Below are 23,540 nucleotides of genomic sequence, written 5' to 3'. Positions count from 1 at the left end.
TGGCGCGATCTCAGCTCACTGCAACCTCTGCCTCCCGGGTTCACGCCATTCTCCTGCCTCAGCCTCCCGAGTAGCTGGGACTACAGGTGCCCGCCACCACGCCCGGCATTTTTTTTTTTTTTTTTGTATTTTTAGTAGAGACGGGGTTTCACCATGTTGGCCAGGATGTTCTTGAACTCCTGACCTCGTGATCCACCCGCCTCGGCCTCCCAAAGTGCTGGGATTACAGGCATGAGCCACCACACCCAGCCAATGGGCACTTTTAAAAGGAGGGCCTGGCCGGGTGCGGTGGCTCACGCCTGTAATCTCAGCACTTTGGGAGGCCAAGGCGGGCAGATCACGAGGTCAGGAGATTGAGACCGTCCTGGCTAACACGGTGAAACGCCGTCTCTACTAAAAATACAAAAAATTAGCTGGGCGTGGCGGCGGGTGCCTGGAGTCCCAGCTATTCGGGAGGCTGAGGCAGGAGAATGGCCTGAACCCAGGAGGCGGAGCTTGCAGTGAGCTGAGATTGTGCCATTGTGCTCCAGCCTGGGCAACAGAGTGAGACTCCGTCTTAAAAATCATAAATAAAATAAATAAATAAATACCCTACACTGCTCAGGACAACTTCCTTCAACAAGGAATTATTCCCTACAAAATGTTAGTAGCGTCCAGGATGAGAAACACTGCTTTACAGATAATCAGCTGTCTTTTTATTTCCCTGGAACTTTTCCCTTTGTCTCTCATTTGGGACAAACTTGAAGGCCAAAATATGGCAGCAAAATGTTTTAGATCAAGTAAAGACTGTAAATTAGGTCTATGAAATATTTTCCCGGCACTGGGAGACACATGTTGGCCCCAACTTCCTACTCAGACTTGCAATTAAGACACAACAGGAGTGGGTACCCAACATGCGAAGATTTCTCACTGGTCTGTACGTCAGCAAATGGTCAAGATTGTTACTATGGAATCATTCACACCAGCACAATGGTGCTCCTCCAAGAATGTATTTATTTACATGAAAACACCATTTTATACAAATTGAAGACACATCTTAAAGAAGGGTTTGTCCAGGCATGCGTTCCTCATTCCCTTATATTGCCACTTCCATTTTCATCTTCTTTTGTATCATAAATAAAACTTCAGACTGGTTAAAGAAAATTGAATCTGCCTCTTCTCCCCACCCAAAATTTCTTCGACTATTTAATGTCTGTAGTCATCCTTCAAAGAAAAGTCTTGCCCAGGGTTATTTTATTTAATTTATTTATGTAATACAGTATAGAAAGCGATCATGTCATAAGCAATGATTCTGTACAATCATCCTGCAGAAAATTGTTTTGGAGAATTCTTGGTAATTTAAGACCAGCAGAACACCCCTCCCCACCCGCCCCGTAAAAGTGCTTACAATGAACAGGGATTCTTTTCTTTATCAAAGACCCAAAGATACGTGGACAAAAAAAAAAAAAAGCTTGAAGTCTCAATGCCTAATGTGTGCACATAAAACAGGCACAAAGAAACAAACGTGTATCCTCTTAATTCCTATATCACAAATATAGCAGAAGCAGCAATCTGTACAGTAAAATGCAATCATGGAAAAAAAAATCTCTAAAGCATCTGAAATACTTAAAAATGTTTAACTTTAAAATGCATAGTGATCAGGAAAGGAATACTTAGGCAAGAGAAGCAGCTGAACTCCCACGTTCACATGAAGCATCCCCCATCGATTCTTAAAGCATATGTAAAGTAGGACTTAGTTGGGTCACAAACCACAAGAATAATATACAACTGGCTAAGGGGCTATGTGATAAATAATCAGGAGAGAATCTATTCATGCACTAGTTTGATACAGCTAAATTCTTTACAGTACACAAAACCCATTAATAATGTAGTGTAGAGACCAAAATGTAAAGAGAGATAGAATACATTACTGATTTGTGGATTAATTCAAGTTCAGGCATCTACTTGTGTTACAGCACAGCTGTCAAAAGGCGATAATGAGTAAATCATAAAACAGGGGTTTGTTTCTTCCCACATTATTCTATAAATGGACACCGATGGGTAGTGAAGCAATGGTTTTGCTGTCCAACTTCAGAGGCTGCTGTGGCGGGGGTCTAGTTCTGCATCTGCTCAAAGAACTTGTAGGTTGGATTTTCATAGCCGTTCTGCTGCATCTTGGACAGGTGGCGCTCCTCTGGGGTGACAGCGGCGTCAACCTGAAAAACAAGGAAGAGGAGAGCTGAGTAAAAAATGAAAATCCTTTAAGGGTGAACATGGAGAAGCAGTAGAAAGATAAGGAGTACAGTACTCTTCTTTTGCCAAGATTGCACAACACCCGTGATTTTCTCCCCAACTTTGACATCTTGGAGCAGAACGCCTTTGCCCACCAGTTATACAGATGCTGTGCTCCATCTAGCCACCAGGTGGCGGTGGAAACCTTGACGCGCTTGCAAAGTGTCCAGTGGTTGTTTCTGGTTCCCCAACTCCACAGTAAGTGGATAAACCCAGTGCAATGGTATTTTTTCCTCCCCTGTTGGCTCAATAAAGGACAAACAGTGTCAATGGAAGCCTGTTTTACTTGGAAGTGTTTTGGTAAGATAGATAAAACCACAAGAGTATCATGGAAGGAGATTCAGCAAAGTATACTGTATCTTGGGTGACACTCAAATCTGTGTAGAAAAATAGTCGATTTCCTGGACTGCCGAATTTAGCCCGTTTCTATCAAATTTTATGTTTGTTAAAATGTTAAAGAGAGGTTTGAGAATAATTTAATTAAAACAATAACATACATATACCAAAGAAAAAAGGAAGAGCAAGGATGATGCCATTCTAGATTATGTAATTTTTTTAAAAACTGAGAATTAAGATACTATAGAAGTATGTTCAGCTCAAAGTTTAAAATCAGACCCTCTCTGTTAATAAGCTGCTTTACCTCTAAGGTCAGGTCAGTAACTGAAGACGTTTTTCTCCCCCTGTCATGTTAGAGCTGTGTGTGGCATTTACTGTTTGCAGGTTGGGCAGGGTACTTACCCCGACAACGTGGGCAGTGGCTGTTCTTGTTTTACTATATTTATTAGACCTCTCCCTGTTCGCAGAAGAGAGGAGGTCCTTAACTCTGCTGAAGGAGTAAAGGCTTACTTTTCTGTCTGTTAAAATTCCTCTTTTGTAAAACCACGGTAAGATGAAGAGAATAAATAGAAAGTCATCAGAATGAAGAGGCATGTTTTCCAGAGAAAAGTTTGGATGTACCATACAGAAGATATTCCCTCAAAGGGATATTTCCTAGAATGGGCTGCTCATTCATCTCTGGGAGAGTACTGCACGCCCATTGCCCCTTGCTGAGTGTTGCCAAGTGACATTCCTCCCTTATGGAGCTTTTCCCCCTGCACAACCCATCTGGCACGGATCTGAGCCTACACAGCAATGGCCCCTGAAGCCAAGGAAGAAAAAGTACCAGCGAGGACGTGGTGTCAGCAGTAAGACATGAGGTCTCGAGATGGGGCTAGATATGTCATGACTAGACCACACTGGCTGATGATAATTCAGACTAAAAGATCTGTCAATATGGCCGGGCGCAGTGGCTCACGCCTGTAATCCCAGCACTTTGGGAGCCTGAGGTGGGTGCGTCACTTGAGGTCAGGAGTTTGAGACCAGCCTGGCCAACATGGTGAAACCTTGTCTCTACTAAAAATACAAAAGCCAGACATGGTGGTGCACGCCTGTAATCCCGGCTGCTCCAGAGGCGGAGGCAAGAGAATGGCTTAAACTTGGGGGGTGGAGTTTGCAGTGAGCCGAGATTGTGCGACTGCACTCCAGCCTGGGAGACAGAGTGAGACTCTATCTCCAAGAAAAAAAAGGCCGGGTGCGGTGGCTCACAATTCCAGCACTTTTGGGAGGCCAAGGCGGGTGGATCACAAGGTCAGGAGTTCGAGACCAGCCTGGCCAACATAGTGAAACCCCATCTCTACCAAAAATACAAAAAATTTTAGCCAGGCATGGTGGCACGTGCCTGTAGTCCCAGCTACTCTGAAGGCTGAGGCAGGAGAACTGCTTGAACCCGGGAGGCTGAGGCTGCAGTGAGCCAAGATTGTGCCACTGCACTCCAGCCTGGGCAACAGAAGGAGATTCTGTCTCAAAAAATAAAAAAAAAATAAATCTGTCAGTATAATCAGGTCCCCGTGGTCCCTTCGTATAGCCCCACTTCATGAAGTGATTGACTCTTCTCAGTCTGGGAATGAGGTGGAATGACTACCAGTGGCTAATCCCAAGGCCGCTGCAATAGGTAGATATACAGCTCCCTCATCCCTTGGGACAGAATGTTCCATCCATTATGTGCCCATTTTTTTTGAGTTGGAGTCTCGCTCTTGTCGCCCAGACAATCTCGGCTCACTGCAACCTCTGCCTCCCAGGTTCAAGTGATTCTCCTGCCTCAGCCTCCCGAGTAGCTGGGATTACAGGCACCCGCCACTATGCCTGGCTAATTTTTGTATTTTTAGTAGAGATGGGGTTTCACCATGTTGGCCATGCTGGTCTCAAACTGACCTCAAGTGATCTGCCTACCTCGGCCTCCTAAAGTAGTACTAGGATTACAGGCATGAGCCACCACGGCCACGTGCCCTGATTCTTACGTTTCCACTTATGGAAGAGACTCTGTGCCACTGTGAATCCCTCCCACCTACCACCCTGTGGCTCAGAGCTGCCTGAGTTCCCGTGCAGCCAAACCCTCAGCTTACTGCAATGACAGACCTAGGCATCTCCCCTTAGCACACTCCCACCAACAAGCTCTAACCAAGGTCCGTACTCAGAGGACTCTGCTCCAATGAACGCTCAGCTTCACTGTCCTTCTGGGAGCAAATCACAGATGTTTTCCTCATCTTCTCCTCTTTCCTTTGCTGTGCACTATTGTCAACAAATGAGATCACCTAGCTTTAACTGGTAACTGTGTAATTAGCCTCCAACTTGTAAGTTAAAAACCATGGTTAAAGATTAGCACCAATAATGAGAGATTTCATTCACTCTGTAAATCTGTGTGCAGGAGACAGCCTATCTGCAGCAGTACGCCATGCGAACTTGGGCATCATTTTTGCTCCCCATCACCTCGTAACTGAGATCTCAAAGAATGCCCAGGTTAAAAAAAATTATCTTGCTTAGGAGATCAAGCACAAAGCTGCTATGTTTCTGATTGTAGAAAAATAGCCACAATGCTGCTTGATTGTTGGAATATTATACTTTTATCTCTTCCAGGAGGCACATCTACCATCACACTGGCTGTCAACAATCATTTGCATGCATCAAGGGCAGGGGAACACCTGGCAATTTGATAGGTTTATCTCCTCTTCAAACTCCAAAGCCGAACGCTTAAGAATGCCCTGCTAGAGACGCGAGGCTCCAAGGCTGGTGCACAATCCAGGCCTCTAACTCTCCTGTCTTTTTTTGGCTTCTGTTTTGCTACTTGCTAATCCTATTACCTTTTGCCACTGAGAGGACAGTTACATTTCGCCATTCCTGCCATGGGGCAGCTTGGCCCTCAGACCTCAGAGGGCTCAGGAGCTACACAAGAACGGATTATCTTGACCAAAGGGGATCCAAGGAGTATGGACTGGATCTTTAATCTCCAGCCCCTTGAACGCTAGATGTGAAAAACTGAGTACTCATGTCTATGGATAAAGCTACCGCTAAAGAAGAGGGACCAGGTAAGGGTAGCCTTCCTCTCCAGCAGGCTCACCTATCTCTTCCTCATGGCTAAGCTACAGCAGTGGCATGGGCCACCATGTGAAGGCCAGCCCTACCACCACCCTGTGCAGACAGGGCCTCTGCATGGACACAATATTATTTCCCTTAAAGCAGAGCCAGCGAAGGTTTGAGCCCATGGTGCTTGTTCTGGAAGGAATGATAAGACAAGTCAGGGACAGAATTTCCATTTTCCAACCAGGCAGGAACATCTGTCACTTGCTGGGATGAAGACACACATACATACAACCACTTAATATTCATTCTCTTCCCAGACTGCCTGGATTACACAGCAGCAGGAACTGATCTGAAGTCTTCATGTGACTCGGTACGCTGCACCTTCCTGAGACCTGGGCCCCTGCACTGCAATGGTGGCACGGCTTCAACTGGCTGCTGCCTATGACACATGCTGAAAAGCGCTGAGCCCAAACAGCCTGACCCGCCTTGTTCTAAAATAGCTTTGAGGAGAACGTCTGACACTCTTTGGCTTACCTCCATACCCCCTTACCCTTTTCTCCCTGAACTTGACTCATTGGAACCATTTAGTCCTTCACTGTATCCAGAGTAATTCAGAGCTCAGCTATCTGCCTGCAGGGAGAAGATTCTATTTGGGTGTCCCTAGTTTCTAGGTCTCCTCCTGTTGTCCCTAGACTATTTACAAGGAGGCGTGTGAGCTTGGAGGAAAGGCAGGAAACACCACGTTTACATTTTATTATGTACAGTAACCAGCAGGATGTGGATTAATAGATGTCCTTTTATACAAGGGACTGAGTCAGGCCAAATGACAGAATCCTGTCATTGAGATGGACCAGACAAGTAAAGGAGGGTTAAGGGAACTAAAGCGTACAATACAACAATACAGTGTGACACATCAAAGGAGCCACAAGTATGCGGAAAAAAAAAATAAAAGCAAAGAAAATAGCCAGGAAGTTGTCAAGCTAGTGACATCCTCCTAGTAACCTCCCAGTAACTGCCTGCTACCTCGTTGTGTAGATGCTTGTTTTCCTAATTTTGATGCCATCTCTCTATAGTTATATATAACTAGAAAGCAGTTGACTATGTTTATGGCCAACATCAAGCAATTCTTCAGACAGGTTCAGGAACTCCTTTGCTATCTCTTCATAATCTTTTTTTTTTTTTTTTTTTTTTTAAGACAGTCTTGCTCTGTCACCCAGGCTGGAGTGCAGTGGTGTGATCTTGGCTCACTGCAGCCTCCATCTCCTGGGTTCAAGTGATTCTCCTGCCTCAGCCTCCTGAGTAGCTGCGACTACAGGCGCGTGCCACCACGCCTGGCTAATTTTTTGTATTTTTATTAGAGATAGGGTCTCACCATGTTGGCCAGGCTGGTCTCGAACTCCTAGCCTCAAGTGATCCGCCTGCCTTGGCCTCCCCGAGTGCTGGGATTACAGGTGTGAGCCACCACGCCTGGCCTGTAATCATTTTCGATGCTTTCCTTTGATCTTGCAGTTTCTCTTCCCGCTGCTCACTGTAAGCCACTCCTAGGTTCTGCACCCACCCTCACTTTTCCTTATTGTGGATTTCCATTCAACCCGACCACTCTCTCCAACTACTCTACAATGCCAGCGTCAGTACGTCTGTATCCTGGTGGGTCAGCGTCTGGCCGGGAAGAAAGGACCTCTAAGGACATCTTTTTATAAAGTCACCAGTATGATAGCATATTACTTAGAAAAAGTCATGTGCCAGACCTCCATAAAAGCCAGATAAAGAACTCTCTTTTTATTTAGGTCATTAAGGAGATAACCAGGAGGTGGGGGCGGGGAGACTTCTGTTGTTCAAGTGATCAGATCTGTGAGAGGAAAACTTCTTCACATCCTATAATAAAGAGAAGCTGTGCCCCCAACTTCTCCTTATTAAAGGTGACATGTCTGGGGAGAGTTGCAGAAAGAGCTACAGTACGTATTTTTAAATACCCAGTGTCTATGTATGTGAATGTAGAAAAGTACCGCTTGCTACTAAACAGTTCCTGGGATCAGTGGGCTTTGCAGGAATGTCCTAAAACAGGAGCAAGGGTGGGTAATTCAGCTAGTGCTGAGAGGTCCAGCCACCAGAGGGGTGTTCTGACACGGAGGGCACATCTGCGGAGTGGTAATAATAAAGGGCTATTGCTTCACTGCTTGAAGCACCAATAAGGCACAGTTACCTCCTTGGGGAAGCGTGGCCAGCGGTTCACAGAATGACTCTCTGGCCTTATGGTTAAGTAAATCAGTAAGTCAGTATTTACTGCTTATAAAAAAAAAAAAAAAACAAGTACTTATTTCCAAATGCTAACAACTGTACCAATAAAAATACAGTCATGGGCCACATAATGACATTTTAGTCCACGACAGACCAAACCTATGATGGTAGTCCCGTAAGATTATAATATCGTATTTTTTACTGTACCTTTTCTACGTTTAGGTACAAAAATACCTGCCAGTGTGTTACAACTGTCTATAGTATTCAGTGCAGCAATATGCTGCACAGGTGTGTGGCCTAGAAGCAATAGCTTGTAGGTGTGTAGCCCAGGTGCGTAGCAAGCTATACCATCTAGATTTTTTTTTTTTTTTACTTTTTTTTTTTTTTATTATACTTTAGGTTTTAGGGTACATGTGCACAATGTGCAGGTTTGTTACATATGTATCCATGTGCCATGTTGATTTCCTGCACCCATTAACTCGTCATTTAGCGTTAGGTATATCTCCTAATGCTGTCCCTCCCCCCTCCCCCAACCCCACAACAGTCCCCGGAGTGTGATGTTCCCCTTCCTGTGTCCATGAGTTCTCATTGTTCAGTTCCCACCTATGAGTGAGAACATGCGGTGTTTGGTTTTTTGTCCTTGCGATAGCTTACGCCATCTAGATTTATGTACATGTACTTTATGATGTTTGCACAGTGATGAAACCGCCCCATGCCACATTTCTCAGAACGTTATCTCCAGTGTGAAGTCGTATGTGACTGTTCTAGGCTTGTTTCATTTATACATTTGTTCTCAGGTGTTTTTTTTCCTAGGGTTGCTATCTCTGTAATCTTCTGCAGGCATTTTTCACTCTAAAAATGAGAAATTTCCTGGAAACCAATGCTTTCATCATGACTTCTTCAGGCCCTGAGTGACTGAGGTGAGTCCAACTGGAAATATTCGTGTACTCATTTTTGTTCTTACTGAAGTAGGGTTACTGATTAATGAAGGTTAGCCAGAGCCGGAAATAAAGGTATTTCCACGTACTTGAGTGTGAGAGGGCCTGTTACGGTAGGAATAGGATGTTGCAGAAGCATCACTTCCATTCGGTGCAGACGCTGGAATGCTGAGAAAAATGGTGCTCTGAAAGCCCACAGTGCGCTCTCACCTAGGAACATGCCTGGGCTGGGGTGCAACTCCCTGTGTTCAAGTTCTACCATCCCAGCTAGACTACACCTTTTTTGAGGACAGAAAAGGGGAATGTGGTCTACTTCAACACTGCTGTACAGACACACTATGGGGCTGGACGGAGGGCTATTTTCGGGAAGGACAGCCACAAAGGTCTTGAGAGGAAGAAGGAGATGAGAGGAAATAAACAAAACAAAACACAAACGAGGTGGGGCCCTTCATCTAGAAAGGTTTCCAGTTGCTCTCAAGTAGACAGCAAAATGAATATCTAGAGAAGAGCTGAACAGCCATCCTTCCTGATTTTGCTCCTGCAAGGATACCTCCTGGCTTAAAAATTAATTTCAGAATCTGGGTCAAAATGTCAACTTCTCCTCTGACATTTTAAGTCCAATGAGACACTGCTTGGTAACTGACTAAAAAAAAGCGTTTTAATTCAGGCAGCTGGAAGAGCACTTAAAAGGCAACCGGTTATCTGGGAGGCAAGAGATACCATTTTCCACTCCCTAAGGCTTGCACAGAGAACTAAAAAGAAGGAGTGTTAAAATGATGTGTCAGTGATTCTCAAATCTGACTGCACGTCTCATTCATTTGGGGAAATTTTCAACACTCAGATTCTCAGCCTCCTATTTGGGAATTCTGTTTCCTTAGGTCTGAGGTAGGACCTGAGAAGTCTCACGCACAGCCAGGGGAAGGAGCTTCTGGTGGAGGGCTTGCTTTTATGCTCAGCATCACTGGAGTCTGTTACGGGCTAAAATGTGTCCCCTTAAAATTCTTATGTTGAAGTCCTAACCTGCCAGTACCTCCACCTGTAACTGTATTTGGAGATAGGGTCAAAGAGGTTATTAAAGTTAAACAAGGTCATCAGGGTTGATCCTAATCCAATATGACTGGTGTCCTTATAGAAAGAGGTTAGGACACAGCAGAAAACAGAGTGAAGGCCATGTGAAGAACAGGGAGAAGGCAGCCATCTGCAAACCAAGGAGAGAGGCCTGGGGAGGAACCAACCTGGCTGATACCTTGATCTGACACTCCAGAAATGCGAGAAGGTAAATGTCTGTTGCTTAATCCACCCATCTGTGTTACTTGGTTATGGAAGCCCGAGGAAGCCAAGTCTTTGGCCTCTGGCATCAAAGACAGGCAACTTCAACGGACAGACCGGCAGCAAAGAGAATTATATTAAATTAAATAAACTAAAAAGTGCTCTTGAAGGCCAGGCACGGTGGCTCATGCCTGTAATCCCACCACCTTGGGAGGCTGAGGAGGGCAGATCACTTGAGGCCAGGAATTCAAGACCAGCCTGGCCAACACGTCAAAACCCTGTCTCTACTAAAAATACAAAAATTAGCCAGGCGTGGTGGTATGCCCCTGTAATCCCAGTTACTCAGGAGGCTGAGGTAGGAGAATCGCTTGAACCTGGGAGGTGGAGGTTGCAGTGAGCAGAGATCATGCCACTGCACTCCAGCCTGGGCAAAAGAACAAGACTCCATCTCAAAAAACAAAGAAACAGCAACAAAAAAGAAAACAACAACAAGACAATGAAAAAAAACAACAGCAAAAAAGGGCTCTTGAATTACTCAAGTATGAAGACATCTTTATTTGCTCAAACATGCAACTAAAATTTTTTAAAAAATTAATTTGAGCAGAAATGAAAGAAGCTGATACCAATGAAAACCTATCTTATACTGTTTCGAGGGACATAAGCTTAGATACCATCACAAAAGGTGCAATGGCCAAACATGACAATGGGGTCATTGCTTTTATGTGCTCACACTCTCATCTATGAGTCAGTCCGTTCCTTTCCACCCTGCTGCCTGCTGTTCTCTTGGTTTCCTTCCTCACACTGCTCATCCACGTCAGTATGAACGGGGAAATGAGGCTCAACCCCAATTTCCATCAGCAGCTTCTGTTGTAGTCTGCAGAGGTTTTAAGTGCTGAGCAAAATGAAATTTCTGGCTTAACCACAAATTTCATTTATTTAAACTCTGCCTGTCCTCTTCCAATCAAGAATGGTTTAGAGCACATTTCCTTGGGGATAGTGAAATCTTCAGCTCCCTAGAAACACCTGGACTTTTCTCTGATGGAAAAAGCAATGGGGGCCAGACGCGGTGGCTCACGCCTGTAATCCCAGCACTTTGCGAGGCCAAGGCGGGTGGATCACCTGAGGTCAGGAGTTCGAGACCAGCCTGACCAATATGGTGAAACCCCGTCTCTACTAAAAACATAAAAATTAGCCGGGCATGGTGGCGTGAGCCCATAGTCCCAGCTACTCAGGAAGCTGAGACAAGAGAATTGCTTGAACCCAGGAGGCAGAGGTTGCAGTGAGCCAAGATCCAGCCTGGGCAACAGAGCAAGACTCTGTCTAAAAAAAAAAAAAAAAAAAAAAGCAATGGGGAATATGAAGGGAAATCTGGACTCTGAGCTTGACCCTGCGTAATTTGAACTCTTTTGTCACGGCCTCAGTTCCCTCATCTACAAGATGAGAAGATCAGTTTGATTGGTCATCCTCAATAGATCTTTCAGCTCTAAAAATTCCATAACTCTTAAAATATGGCAGTTAAATGTCACAAAAATTTTTCAGTTTCCCTGTGCATATAAAAGTTATGTTTATATTATACTCTCTGCAAGACAGTTTCCTAAAACGTTGCATATACTGTGAGATTTTAACACTTTTCCCCTCATCCAAATGGCATTTTAAATGCATAAAAATAACTTATTTGTAAATTTTCTTTCTCTCTTTCTTGTTTTAGTATAGCACCTTGAAACTAAGATATTTCAGGTGGAAGTGCAGGGTAATAGGTTGCAGAACTGTCAAATAACAATCATGTATGTTTTGGTGGGCCATTTGGTATAGTGTGATTTCCTGAGAAACTTTAAAGGTAAAGAGTCTGCACTGAAAAGTCACATTATTTACTATTACCTGGTTGTATTCAGAGGCCAGACTATTTAAGACAAAAGAAATCTAGGAATAAATATGTTTAGTTTTTTTGGAAAAAGCAACTTCCTACTTCTGTTTTTATTTTTAACTTCTCGTACTGATTTTTGTTGCTTGTCTTTGAAAAAAAAAAAGTCTAAGAGTAATCATACTTTTTTAAAGTCGTGCATTATCATTTGTATTATTTTGATAACTTCAACACAAATTATAAGTTGAGATAACAACACACACTCTCAATACCTTGATCAGAATATTCACGATAAGTTGCAATGAATGAAAACCAAAACAAGAAAGAATAGCTGTAACCCAAGCATCATGGAAGCACACTGATTCGTTTTTTAAAAGAGATACTTAGATAGTTCTTAGCAAAAAGCTAAGCCTAATTCTCTCATAGTCTTCTTTAATTCCCACTTGCAAACATGCAGTCAAGTTTACCTACCTCCACCACACCATGATGAATGGATGTGTACTGTTTCTTCTTCAGCATCACCAAGGTGATGACGATCACTGTCGCTATGACAACACCGCCCACCATGAGTCCAATAATTGCACCTTTGTTTGAACCCACATCTTCTGCAAAGAACACCTTGAAAACAAATTAAGAAAAAGAATTTTAATTTCTAAACGCAATACAATTTACAATTTGTAAATGCAATTAGAAGAATTTCATTCCTTAAATGCAGGGGACATTTGGATGAGGTTATATGAAAAGTTTCAGTATATTCTCTGCCCAACTGGTTGGTCACATATTGATGCTTACTTAAAAAAAAAAAATCACATATTCTCCTACTAAGAATGACAATCATAGTTTATAGAAGGATGTACAACATGTGGCTTCCCCAGTTCGAGGAAGTCTACTTTCCCCTCACACGTCAAAACCAAAGTCTGCAGGGACCTGAAACCCTTTGACAGGTGGAACATTTGGTGAGTGGTGGGAAGATAGCGCTTGGATCTATCAAAAGCTGGAAAGGCACGATCATACTAATGAAAGGAGGTCAGCGTTTTCCTAGTCATAGCAGGTTTGAAACTCTAAGCCCTGATGTCTGACTGTAAGTGACTGAGACTTAGGTGTTTTTCAACCCTGCAGATGTCCTAATTTCCTTGGAGGGACACTTTTAATGCACAGGAATAGGCATTCTGAAACAAAGGGGGTAAACAATAGAAAAAAAGATATCTTGTTACCTACTTTTAGCTATAGTAATTCAGCAGAATTCTAATTAACCTTTAGCAGTGTAATGCTTTTTAAAGCATAATGTTATTTCAAAGTGAAGTACAGGCAACAAAAATTTTAAGTCACTCATAACTCATGTTTTCTTACTATTTGTCTCCAGAAACCAAAATCTGAAATGTTGCTTTATTCTTGCTCTTTATTTGGATTAAACATAAAAAGAATTTTGAGAACACTAAAGAAGGAATAAAATTTCATTTATTGCACTACATTGCTTCATACTGTTTATAAAAGCAAGTCATTATTTTCCAACTTTATCTACTTGAATGAAATTATAGAAGCACACCACAACTTTTATCATCTTGTTATATAAGGAGTTGATCTTATGCCAGATGAAGTAAAACTAAACATTACCATGTTTGCTCTGCAACTTAATATACAGGCATACCTAGCTTTATTGTACAGTAGTGCTTACAGATAGATAGTATTTAGAAAACAAAAAACAAAAAAAACAAATTAAAGGTTTGTGGTAACTCTGCACCGAACAAGTCTATTGGTGACCTTTTTCCAACAGTGAACACAGGTTCACTTCATGTCTGTGTCACATTTTGGTAATTATTTAAATATTCAAACATTAAAAATTATTATATCTGGTGATCTGTGATCAGTGGCCTTTGATGTTACTATTTTAATTGTTTTGGAGTGTCATGAACCATGCCCATAAAGACAGCAAACTAAATAAATGTTGCGTGTGTTCTGACTGCCCCCCAAACTGGCCACTCCGCCCCTCAACTCCCAGGCTCCCTATCCCTTGAGAGACAACAGTATTGAAACTGGGCCAGTAAATAACCCTACAATGGCCTCTTAAGTGTTCAAATGAAAGGAAGAGTCACAAGTCTCTCACTTTAAAGCAAAAGCTAGAAATAATTAAGCTTAGTGAGCAAGGCATATTGAAAGCCAAGATTCTTGTGCCAGTTAGCCAAGTTGTGAATGCAAAGAAAACCTCTTGAAAGAGATTAAAAGTGCTACTCCAGTGAGCACACAAATGATAAGAAAGCAAAACAGCCTTATTGCTGATACGGAGAAAACTTTTAGTTGTCTGGATGGAAGATCGAACCAGCCACAACATTCTCTTAGGCCAAAGCCGCCTAATCAAGAACAAGGCCCCCAACTCTCTTCAATTCTATGAAGGATGAGAGAGGTGAAGAAGCTGAAGAAGAAAAAAAAAGTTAGGAGAGGTTGATTTCATGAGGTTTAAGGGAAGAAGCCATCTCCGTAACACAGAAGTGCAAGGTGAAGCAGCAAGTGCTGATATAGAAGCAGCAGTAAGTTATCCAGAAGATCTAGGTAAGACTCCTGATGAAGATGGCTACACTAAATAACAGATTTTCAGTGGAGATGAAACAGACTTATTTGGAAGAAGATGCCATCTAGGACTTTCATCACTAGAGAGAAGTCCTGCCTTCAAAGCTTCAAAGGACAAGCTGACTCTCTTGGTAGGGGCTAACACAGCTGGCAACTTTAAGTTTTTGAAGCCAAGACTGATTTACCATTGTAAAAGTCCTAGAGTCCTTAAGAATTATTCTAAATCTACTCTGCCCATGCTCTATAAATGGAACAACAAAACTGGGATGACAGCACGTCTCTTAACAGCATGGTTTACTGAATATTTCAAACCCACTGTTGAGACCTACTGCTCGGAAAAGACTCATTTCAAACTATTACTGCTCATTGACAAAGCACCTAGTCACCCAAGAGCTCTGAAGGACAGGTACAAGATTACTGTTGTTTTCATGCCTGCTAACACAACATCCATTCTGTACCCTGTGGATCAACTTTCAAGTCTTATTATTTCAGCTTCTTATTATTTCAAAATATATTTCAAATATATTTTGTAGGGCTATTAACTGCCATAGATAGTGATTCCTCTAATGGATCTGGGCAAAGTAAACTGCGAACCTTCTAAAAAGGATTCACCATTCCAGATGCCATTAAAAACATCTGTGATTCATGGGAGGATATCAAAACATCAACAATAACAGGAGTTTGGAAGAAGATGATTCCAACTCTCATGGGTGACTTTGAGGGGTTCAAGACTTCAGTAAAGGATGTCACTGCAGACGTGGTGGAAATAACAGACCTAGAATTAGAAGTGGAGCCTAAAGACATGACTGAACTGCTACCATCTCATGATCAAACTTGAATGGATGAGGAGTTACCTCTTATGGATGAGCAAAGAAAGTGGTTTCTTGCAATGGAATCTACTCTTGGTGAAGATGCTATGAACACTGTTGAAATGACAACAAAGGGTTCAGGATATCACGTAAACTCAGTTGATGAAGTAGTGGCTAGATTTGCGAAGACTGACTCCAATTTTGAAAGCTGTTCTACTGTGAGCAGAATGCTATCAAACAGCATCACATGCTACAGAGAAATCTTTTTGTGAAAGGAAGAGTCAATCGATGCAGCAAACTTCATTATTGTCTTAAGAAATTGCCACAGCCACCACAAACCTCAGCAACCACCACCTGGATTAGCCTGCAGCAGTGAACATCAAGGCAAGATTCTCCATGAGCAAAAAGATTAGGACTTGCTGAAGACTCAGATGATCATTAGCATTTTTAGTAATAAAATATTCTACTAATAAAAGTAATTAAAGTATGTACATGGCTTTTTTTTAGACATAATGCTATTGCACATGTAACAGACTATAGTACAGTATAAATATAAACTTTTTTTTTTTTTTTTGAGACACAGTCTCACTCTTGTTGCCCAGGCTGGAGTGCGATCTCAGCTCACTGCAACCTCTGCCTCCTGGGATCAAGAGATTCTCTTGCCTCAGTCTCCCGAGTAGCTGGGACTATAGGCGCACGCCACCACATGCGGCTAATTTTTGTATTTTTAGTAGAGATGCCATTTCACCATGTTGGCCAGGGTGTTCTCGACCTCCTGACCTTGTGATCCACCTGCCTCGGCCTCCCAAAGTGCTGGGATTACAGGCATGAGCCACCATGCCTGGCCAACATAACTTTTATATGTACTGGGAAGCCAAAAAATTTGTGTGACATTTTGTTGCAAAATTTGTTTTATTGTGGTGTTCTGAAATTTCCAAGGTATGCCTGTACCTCCCTAAAAAATTCTTTCAATTTACCCTCAAGGTAGTCAAATGACTGATTTTTCTAAGCTAAAACTAACATACTAGCAATTTGGAAAGGCAATATAAAATACAGCAAATGAAGCAACTTCTAAAAGTGTTTTACTCATGGTTTATAACAAAATGAGAAACTGTTCATAATTATTCCCTTTACTAAACAAATATGCTAGCTCAACATTTTTATGAAAAGCAAATCATTAATTAGCTAATATACTAGTGTGAGGTAATCAGGAATAAATACAAGTCTGGACATATTCCTGTGCCTTTAAGAAAATACTGTAATTTTGTAATATTCATTGCACTAATTATAGTACATTATCTTATCAACTAGTTCAGTAGAGGGAGCTGATTCTCCTAATTGCTGCCGCTGCCATTAGTCACTGTCACAGGCGTTAGTGTAATTGTGGAGATGGGCTTATATGACACAGGCCGCAGCGAATGCAAATCTGTACATTAATCGTCAGCTTTCTGCCCCACCAACTCTCAACTCTTCAGTGATTCCCAGTTTTTATTAACCTCTTCAGCAACAGCCTCATCAAGAGAAACCCTGATTTTCTAACAATTGATACTAGATTATCTTGCCAATGAAAACCATGCTTCAAAAAGCTAAATGTCTTTGTACAAAAAAAGAACCATGGGGGTTAAGAATGCAAATCCAAATCCCAAGTCAGTTTTTTATTTGCTACAATTATTTAGAGTCAAGTGAGGCACAAATAATAATTTGAAGGTGTTTCTTTTCGAGCTTAATACTAGGATTTATCAACTTTATGAATATTGAAAAGACATTTTCTGCTTGAAAAACACACACACACACACATACACACACACACACACACACACACACACACACACACACACCAAAAGAAGTGCCTGAGAGAACTTCAAGTATTATTGCTATGGAAATATTACCATTTTTCTGTCCACCACTGAATGTGATAAAATTGTCTTCTTTATTAATGTAACCCTCTTACTGCACCTACTGATAAGATGGAACCCTAACATAATCCACTATTTGATTTATCTGAATTTCTAAGCTTTTAGTAAAGGATTTTATGTAACTACTAGAGCTGACCACAAAGGAGATGTGGCTTTTTGATTTACTCCAATTGTAACATTAGGGGGGAAAAGTGATTTCATCTGAAAAGGAAGCTGCTGTCTTCTTTGCACAAACCTTTTGATGAATAACACTATCGGGAACATCATGGGGTCCTGCCCACTCCGTGATCTTACTCTTACAAGAGAAGTTAAATCATGGGAGGTGGGGGAGGGAATGAAAAGAAACAGCTGGGGGAGAAATGAATGAGCAAAGGAAGACAGTTCCAGATGTGAATTTAAGCCACATAAGTGTTCTGTAAATCCAAGCAGAGTATGCATGTGTTTGTTTGACTCTGATCCTTCAGATAAACCTATTGTAAACCTATTTTCCCAGAAAACACAGTGGAAGTTAAAGTGGCTGCTGTATTGAAATTAATTCCACTTTAAGTCCCGAGTCCTGCACGAACTTAGCTGCTTTGTAGTCTGAAAGAACTATACACAGAGCCTCTTTCTTTTCTTTTTCTTTTTTTGAGATGGAGTCTCGCTCTGTCGCCCAGGAGCGATCTCGGCTCACTGCAACCTCCACCTCCCAGGTTCAAGCAATTCTCCTGCGTCAGCCTCCCGAGCAGCTGGGAGTACAGGTATGTGCCACCACACCCAGATAATTGTTTTTGTATTTATTTTCACCATATTGGCCAGGCTGGTCTCGAATTCCTGACCTCGACATGATCCACCCCGCCTTGGCCTCCCAAAGTGCTGGGATTACAGGCGTGAGCCACTGCGCTCAGCCTAGCCTGTTTATTTTCTTCATGTTTTCATGGTAATCCTATAGGCAAGCATTGTATTTTTGTTTTTATCTTTTCCTTAATTTGATTTCTAGCACAGGATGAACCAGAGTTAATAGGTCATTTGGCAAGACAAACAGAGTAGTGGAAAGAGGTAAATTATTTTACGTACCAATTTTTGATGATGAACTTCATATCCTGAGTCATGTCGGAATTCTGCATCCATCTTCACTTCAGAGATCTCCTCTGTCTTGATATTTGTCAACCCAGAACCTGTGTTACATCATAATTAAAGTATGCAGGACAACCAATTAGTTTTACTCATAAATAATAACACTGTAAGACAAAGCCTACCCAAAACTTCTTTCTAGGCCTGAAGTTAGAAGAAAATTGATTAATGACTTTCTTCAAGAATAATGATACCCTATATTTAAAACTTTAATTACTACCTATTTTAAACAAAAAGAAATGAAAGGGTAAGGGAAAGCTGAAAGTAAGGCTTCTGCTGCCTTTAAATACATGCTATAATTTTTGAACATGGGGGAAAAGCAGAAGTTAAATGCTGGTTGAGAGGTTGGCAAGGATTTGTTCCTGGAATGTGCTGGCTTGGCTTAGGGGCTTATTGTTTAGCCTATACGTGTCTTTTTCCGTGTGCACTCATTACTTCAGAAATAATAATGAAAGGCTTTAAAAATGAGCATTAATTACCTGGTAGAACAAAACTGCTACTTTGGGGCTTTGTTCCAATTACAAATAAATTATGTTCATGTATCTATGCAGTGAAGCGTTGTAAAAATTATATAATTTTAGTCAAGAGTTCTAGTTACACAGATTGTAATTGGTTTGTCTGCTGAATAAAGAGCTATAGTACATAATTTTTAAAATGCTTCTTGGTGACTAACAGAATTTATAACCTACGAACTCTTCCTTCTCTATAAATTGCTATATGATTCTTAACACTAATTGTTCTGATGGATTTCATTGTTCAAATAATTTGAAGCTTAAAACCCAAAGTCATTTAAAAACCAAAAACATAAGTAAAAAATATAAATGTCAGTGTCCATGCTATAACATTTAATTATCAAACATCAGAATTTTAGGATGAAAAGGGCTTTTGAAGTCATCTCCTCTACGGTGTTCCCACCCAGGGGCAGATTGTCAGTTCCTGTTTGAACACAGAGGAATGTATCAATTTCCCTCCATTTTTTGATAGATTTCCCTGCCCAAAATGGCCTTTTTTACATGAAGCCAGAATCAGTTTCCCTGTAACTTCCATCCTTTGAGCCTGATTCATCACAGAGCAAGCCGAATCCTCCCTTCCACATTAAAACCTTGAACAGGTATCACATCTCTAAGGAGAGGCATGTTCCTGCTGGTTCTTGTCTTACTTGGGCTACACATTCCCAATTCCTTTGGCTCCCAGGGGAATTCACTTCTTGCTCTTGGCCTAATCACTCTTTCAATCTTGTCTACGAGAGTCTGGGAAACTTGTCACACATCTTGCTGACACTGAAAAGCACAATGTCCACAGCATACCATGTGCCAGTCTAAGAGCACAGCCTATACAAGGAGAAGGTAAGGATAATCTGGCAAAACCTAGGAAATCCATGCTGGTTGTGACATAGCACCATTTCCTCATCCACTTGTTCAAAAAGCTTCCACTTGATAACCTATTTGAAAAGAGACCCACAATCAATGTCATTCTATAGCTGGCTTACAGATTGTGAAGCTATCTTCTCTCCTTTTTGCTATTCAGAACTTCATTTTCCTATCCCCACCTTCCCAGCTTTCCACAAAGACCACAGGCAATGATGCTACTTCACCTTCAAGTTTTCTTAGCCTGCAATTGGTCTGGGTCATAAGAACTTGGACTTGGGTAGCAAGATGTCATGGTTTAAAATATATCCACAAATTTGCTGATACTCCTTCCTTCAAGAGGTAGAACTTAATTCCCTTCCCTGGAGTGTGGTTGGGATGTAGTGATTCGCTCTAGTGAACAGAGTATGATAGAAGTGACGGTGTATGACTTCTGAGACTGGGCCAAAAAAGGCACTAAAACTTCCTTCTTAATCTCTTTCCTGGACCTCTTGGTGCAGGGGTGCGAAATGCCATGTTGTAGGGATGCTCAAGCAGCCTTACAGAGTTCACATGGTAAGGTACTGAGGTCTCTTAGTAACAGTCACGTGAGTGAGCCATCTTGGAAACAGACCCACCAGCTCCAAGCAAACCTTTGGATGACTTCAGCTCAGGCAGTATCTTAACTGCAACCACATGACAGACACTCTGCCAGAACCATCCAGCTAAACCACATCCCAAATCCTGACCTATAAAAACGGTAAGAAACTAAGGCTTGTTGTTTTATTTTATTTTATTTTTTTTTGAGACGGAGTCTCGCTCTGTCGCCCAGGCTGGAGTGCAGTGGCGCAATCTCGGCTCACTGCAAGCTCCGCCTCCCGGGTTCACGCCATTCTCCTGCCTCAGCCTCTCCGAGTAGCTGGGACTACAGGCGCCCGCCACCACGCCCGGCTAATTTTTTTTGTATTTTTTAGTAGAGACGGGGTTTCACTGTGGTCTCGATCTCCTGACCTCGTGATCCGCCCGCCTCGGTCTCCCAAAGTGCTGGGATTACAAGCGTGAGCCACCGCGCCCGGCCGCTTGTTGTTTTAAGCTGCTAAATTCTCGGGTTATTTGCCATACAGCAGTAGGTAACTAATGGGCTAGGGCTTTCTTTTCTCATGTTGATCTATCTCGGGCTTTAATTTCCTTTCATCAGAAGTTCATTCTCTTTAATATAGACATAAAAGGCACAATGAAAGTGGGACAGTTTCCCTTTCTCATCTCTTTAACTCTGGTCCTCTCAATGACCTAACCCTCAACCCCCAACTTCTTGCTACGAGACCCACGGAACTCTCTATTCTTATTTTCTTACTTTAATATTCTTAAGTATTTTTTGGTTAAGTTTCAACTCATTCTGCTGAAACTAACCTTTCTGACACTTATTTTTATAGGGTAGTGATGCTAAAACTCTTTTAATTCTCACTGGCTGTATATTTTAATCTTTCTATAGCCCTTTCTATAGATCCTTATATAACCACAGTGATTTCTTTACAGCTCACTCCTTTTCTGTTATTAAGATCTGGCAACGTGCCAAGCACGGTGGCTCATGCCTGTAATCCCAGCACTTTGGGAGGCCAAGCTGGGTGGATCACTTGAGGTCAGGAGTTTGAGACCAGCCTGGCCAACATGGTGAAACCCTGTCTCTACTAAAAATACAAAAAAAAAAATTAGCCGGGTGTGGTGGTGGGTGCCTGTAATCCCAGCTACTCCAGAAGGCTGAGGCATAAGAATCGCTTGAACCCGGCAGGCGGAGGTTGCAGTGAGCTGAGATTGTGCCACTGCACTCCAGCCTGGGTGACAGAATGAGACTGTCTCCAAAAAAAAAAAATAAAATAAAAAAATAAAAGATCTAGCAACGCAATAGGTTAGAACTATATTTCTGAGTTTTTAAGAAAACTTTCTTGAACAGTTTGTACAGTCTTCCCTTTTAGATTTCAGGGCCAAATATTTATACTGAAAAATAAAAGTAAAGAATGAGCTCTGGCCGGGCGCAGTGGCTCACAGCTGTAATCCCAGCACTTTGGGAGGCCGAGGCGGGAAGATCACGAGGTCAGGAGATCAAGACCACGGTGAAACCCCGTCTCTACTAAAAATACAAAAAATTAGCTGGGCGTGGTGGCGGGCACCTGTAGTCCCAGCTACTAGAGGCTGAGGCAGGAGAATGGCATGAACCCAGGAGGCGGAGCTTGCAGTGAGCTGAGATCGTGCCACTGCACTCTAGCCTGGGCGACAGAGCGAGACTCCATCTCAAAAAAAAAAAAAAAGAAAAGAAAAAGAATGAGCTCTCAGCCAGATGCAGTGACTCATGCCTGTAATCTCAGCCCTTTGAGGGGCTGAGGGAGGCAAACAGTTTGAACTCAGGAGTTCGAGACCAGCCTGGTCAACATGGCAAAACTCTGTCTCTACTAAAAATACAAAAGTGAGCCAGGTGTGTTGGCACATCCCTGTAATCCCAGCTGCATGGGAAGCTGAGGTGGGAGGAGGGCTTGAGCCCAGGAAGTGGAGGTTGCAGTGAGCCGAGATCATGCCACTGTACTCCAGCCTGGAAACAGAGACAGACCCTGTTTCAAAAAAAAAAAAAAAAAAAACAAAACCAAGAGCTCTCCACTAAAAATTTTACAAGCCCACATTATTTTTGAAATGATACTGTGAATAATTTTGGTGGTCCAAAAAAAAATTCAATTCATGTTATCAAGTCAGTATGACAGATAAATTAATGTTTACAGCTCAATAGTTTGAGAAGCTCTTAGCAGAAAGAGCTCTTGCTATAATATTTCATTTTTGTTTAGCATGAATAGTCATTTAGTGAAGACTTTTTACATTAAGCAAATCTTACTGAAAGAAAAAATCAGTAAGCTGGCACATAGAGAAATATTCATAATGTAATAATGCGTGTAATAAAATGTGATGAGTAGTTTTAAATAAATGGCGGGGACTTTGGTTTACAGGCTTACTTAGAGGTCTTTCTTGAGTTGTGCTGATTTCACCCTAAGCCCTGGTGACTCCAGCTCTCTCTTCCTGTAAGTCATGATGAGTAGACAGAGCCTGTTGCTCATGTGGGGGCTAAAGGAGGTATGTCCTTCATGATACCTCTTGCATGGCTCGGGGTCAAGGACCTGGTTTCCCTTCATCTGGACTGCAGAAGGGTGATGATGAATTGTAACAGAAAGGGCAGCCTTCTACCCTATGTGAAGCATTCGCTAATGTGTTTTTCTTTTTTATTCTGGTCAAACTGTATCATTAGTCCTTCAGAGTCTATTTTTTCTTTAGAAATAAGCCAGGAGGAGAAGCTATAATGGCCACTATGCCCCCAAATCACCACTGTTATGACGGTGGTCCCTACTTGACACTGCATCCTGGAAGTTACCATATTCTGTTTTTTTAGATATGAGAGTTAAGGAAAAGCCATTTTCCTCAGTCATGATTATAAAGCACTGGGTTTCTGAGAACAATAGTGATTATTCAAAAACAATGCCATTACTTGAATGGCATGACAATCTTGGGAAGGCTAAGTTTGGAAAGGCTAAAGATATAATTCGGCACATTAGACTCACGTGTGTGGTCTTTAAAATGTGAAGAAGAACCAAAACTATGCTACAAAACACAAGGGGAAATTAGCCCAAATGTTTGATAAACTTACTACAAGCACAAATACAGAGAGCACACGCATGCCTTAATACATGTGCAGCAAACACTGCTATTCATAGACAAACCTTAACTAGAATCTTCCTCACTTCATATCTGAGCATTCTTTCTCAACTTTAGCCATCTTATTG

At 42.0% G+C, this 23,540-nt stretch overlaps 1 protein-coding gene across 7 annotated transcripts in view; it reads right to left on the bottom strand.

The window, feature by feature from the left end:
- Positions 1–973: 973 nt before the first annotated feature.
- APP (amyloid beta precursor protein) overlaps positions 974–23,540 on the bottom strand; it is a 286,082-nt gene continuing 263,515 nt past the window's right edge. For all 7 annotated transcript variants that reach the window (XM_055279350.2, XM_055279351.2, XM_055279348.2 and 4 more), the window contains 3 exons: positions 18,320–18,420; positions 12,445–12,591; positions 974–2,195 (listed from right to left, as the gene is read on the bottom strand). In XM_055279350.2, coding sequence (XP_055135325.1) covers positions 2,094–2,195; positions 12,445–12,591; positions 18,320–18,420 — 350 coding nt within the window. In that variant the 3' untranslated portion in view covers positions 974–2,093. The remainder of the gene's footprint in view (positions 2,196–12,444; positions 12,592–18,319; positions 18,421–23,540) is intronic.

Source organism: Symphalangus syndactylus, chromosome 5, assembly GCF_028878055.3.
Source record: "Symphalangus syndactylus isolate Jambi chromosome 5, NHGRI_mSymSyn1-v2.1_pri, whole genome shotgun sequence".
Taxonomy (NCBI): Eukaryota; Metazoa; Chordata; class Mammalia; order Primates; family Hylobatidae; genus Symphalangus; species Symphalangus syndactylus.
This window is presented reverse-complemented; position numbering and strand designations above follow the sequence as displayed.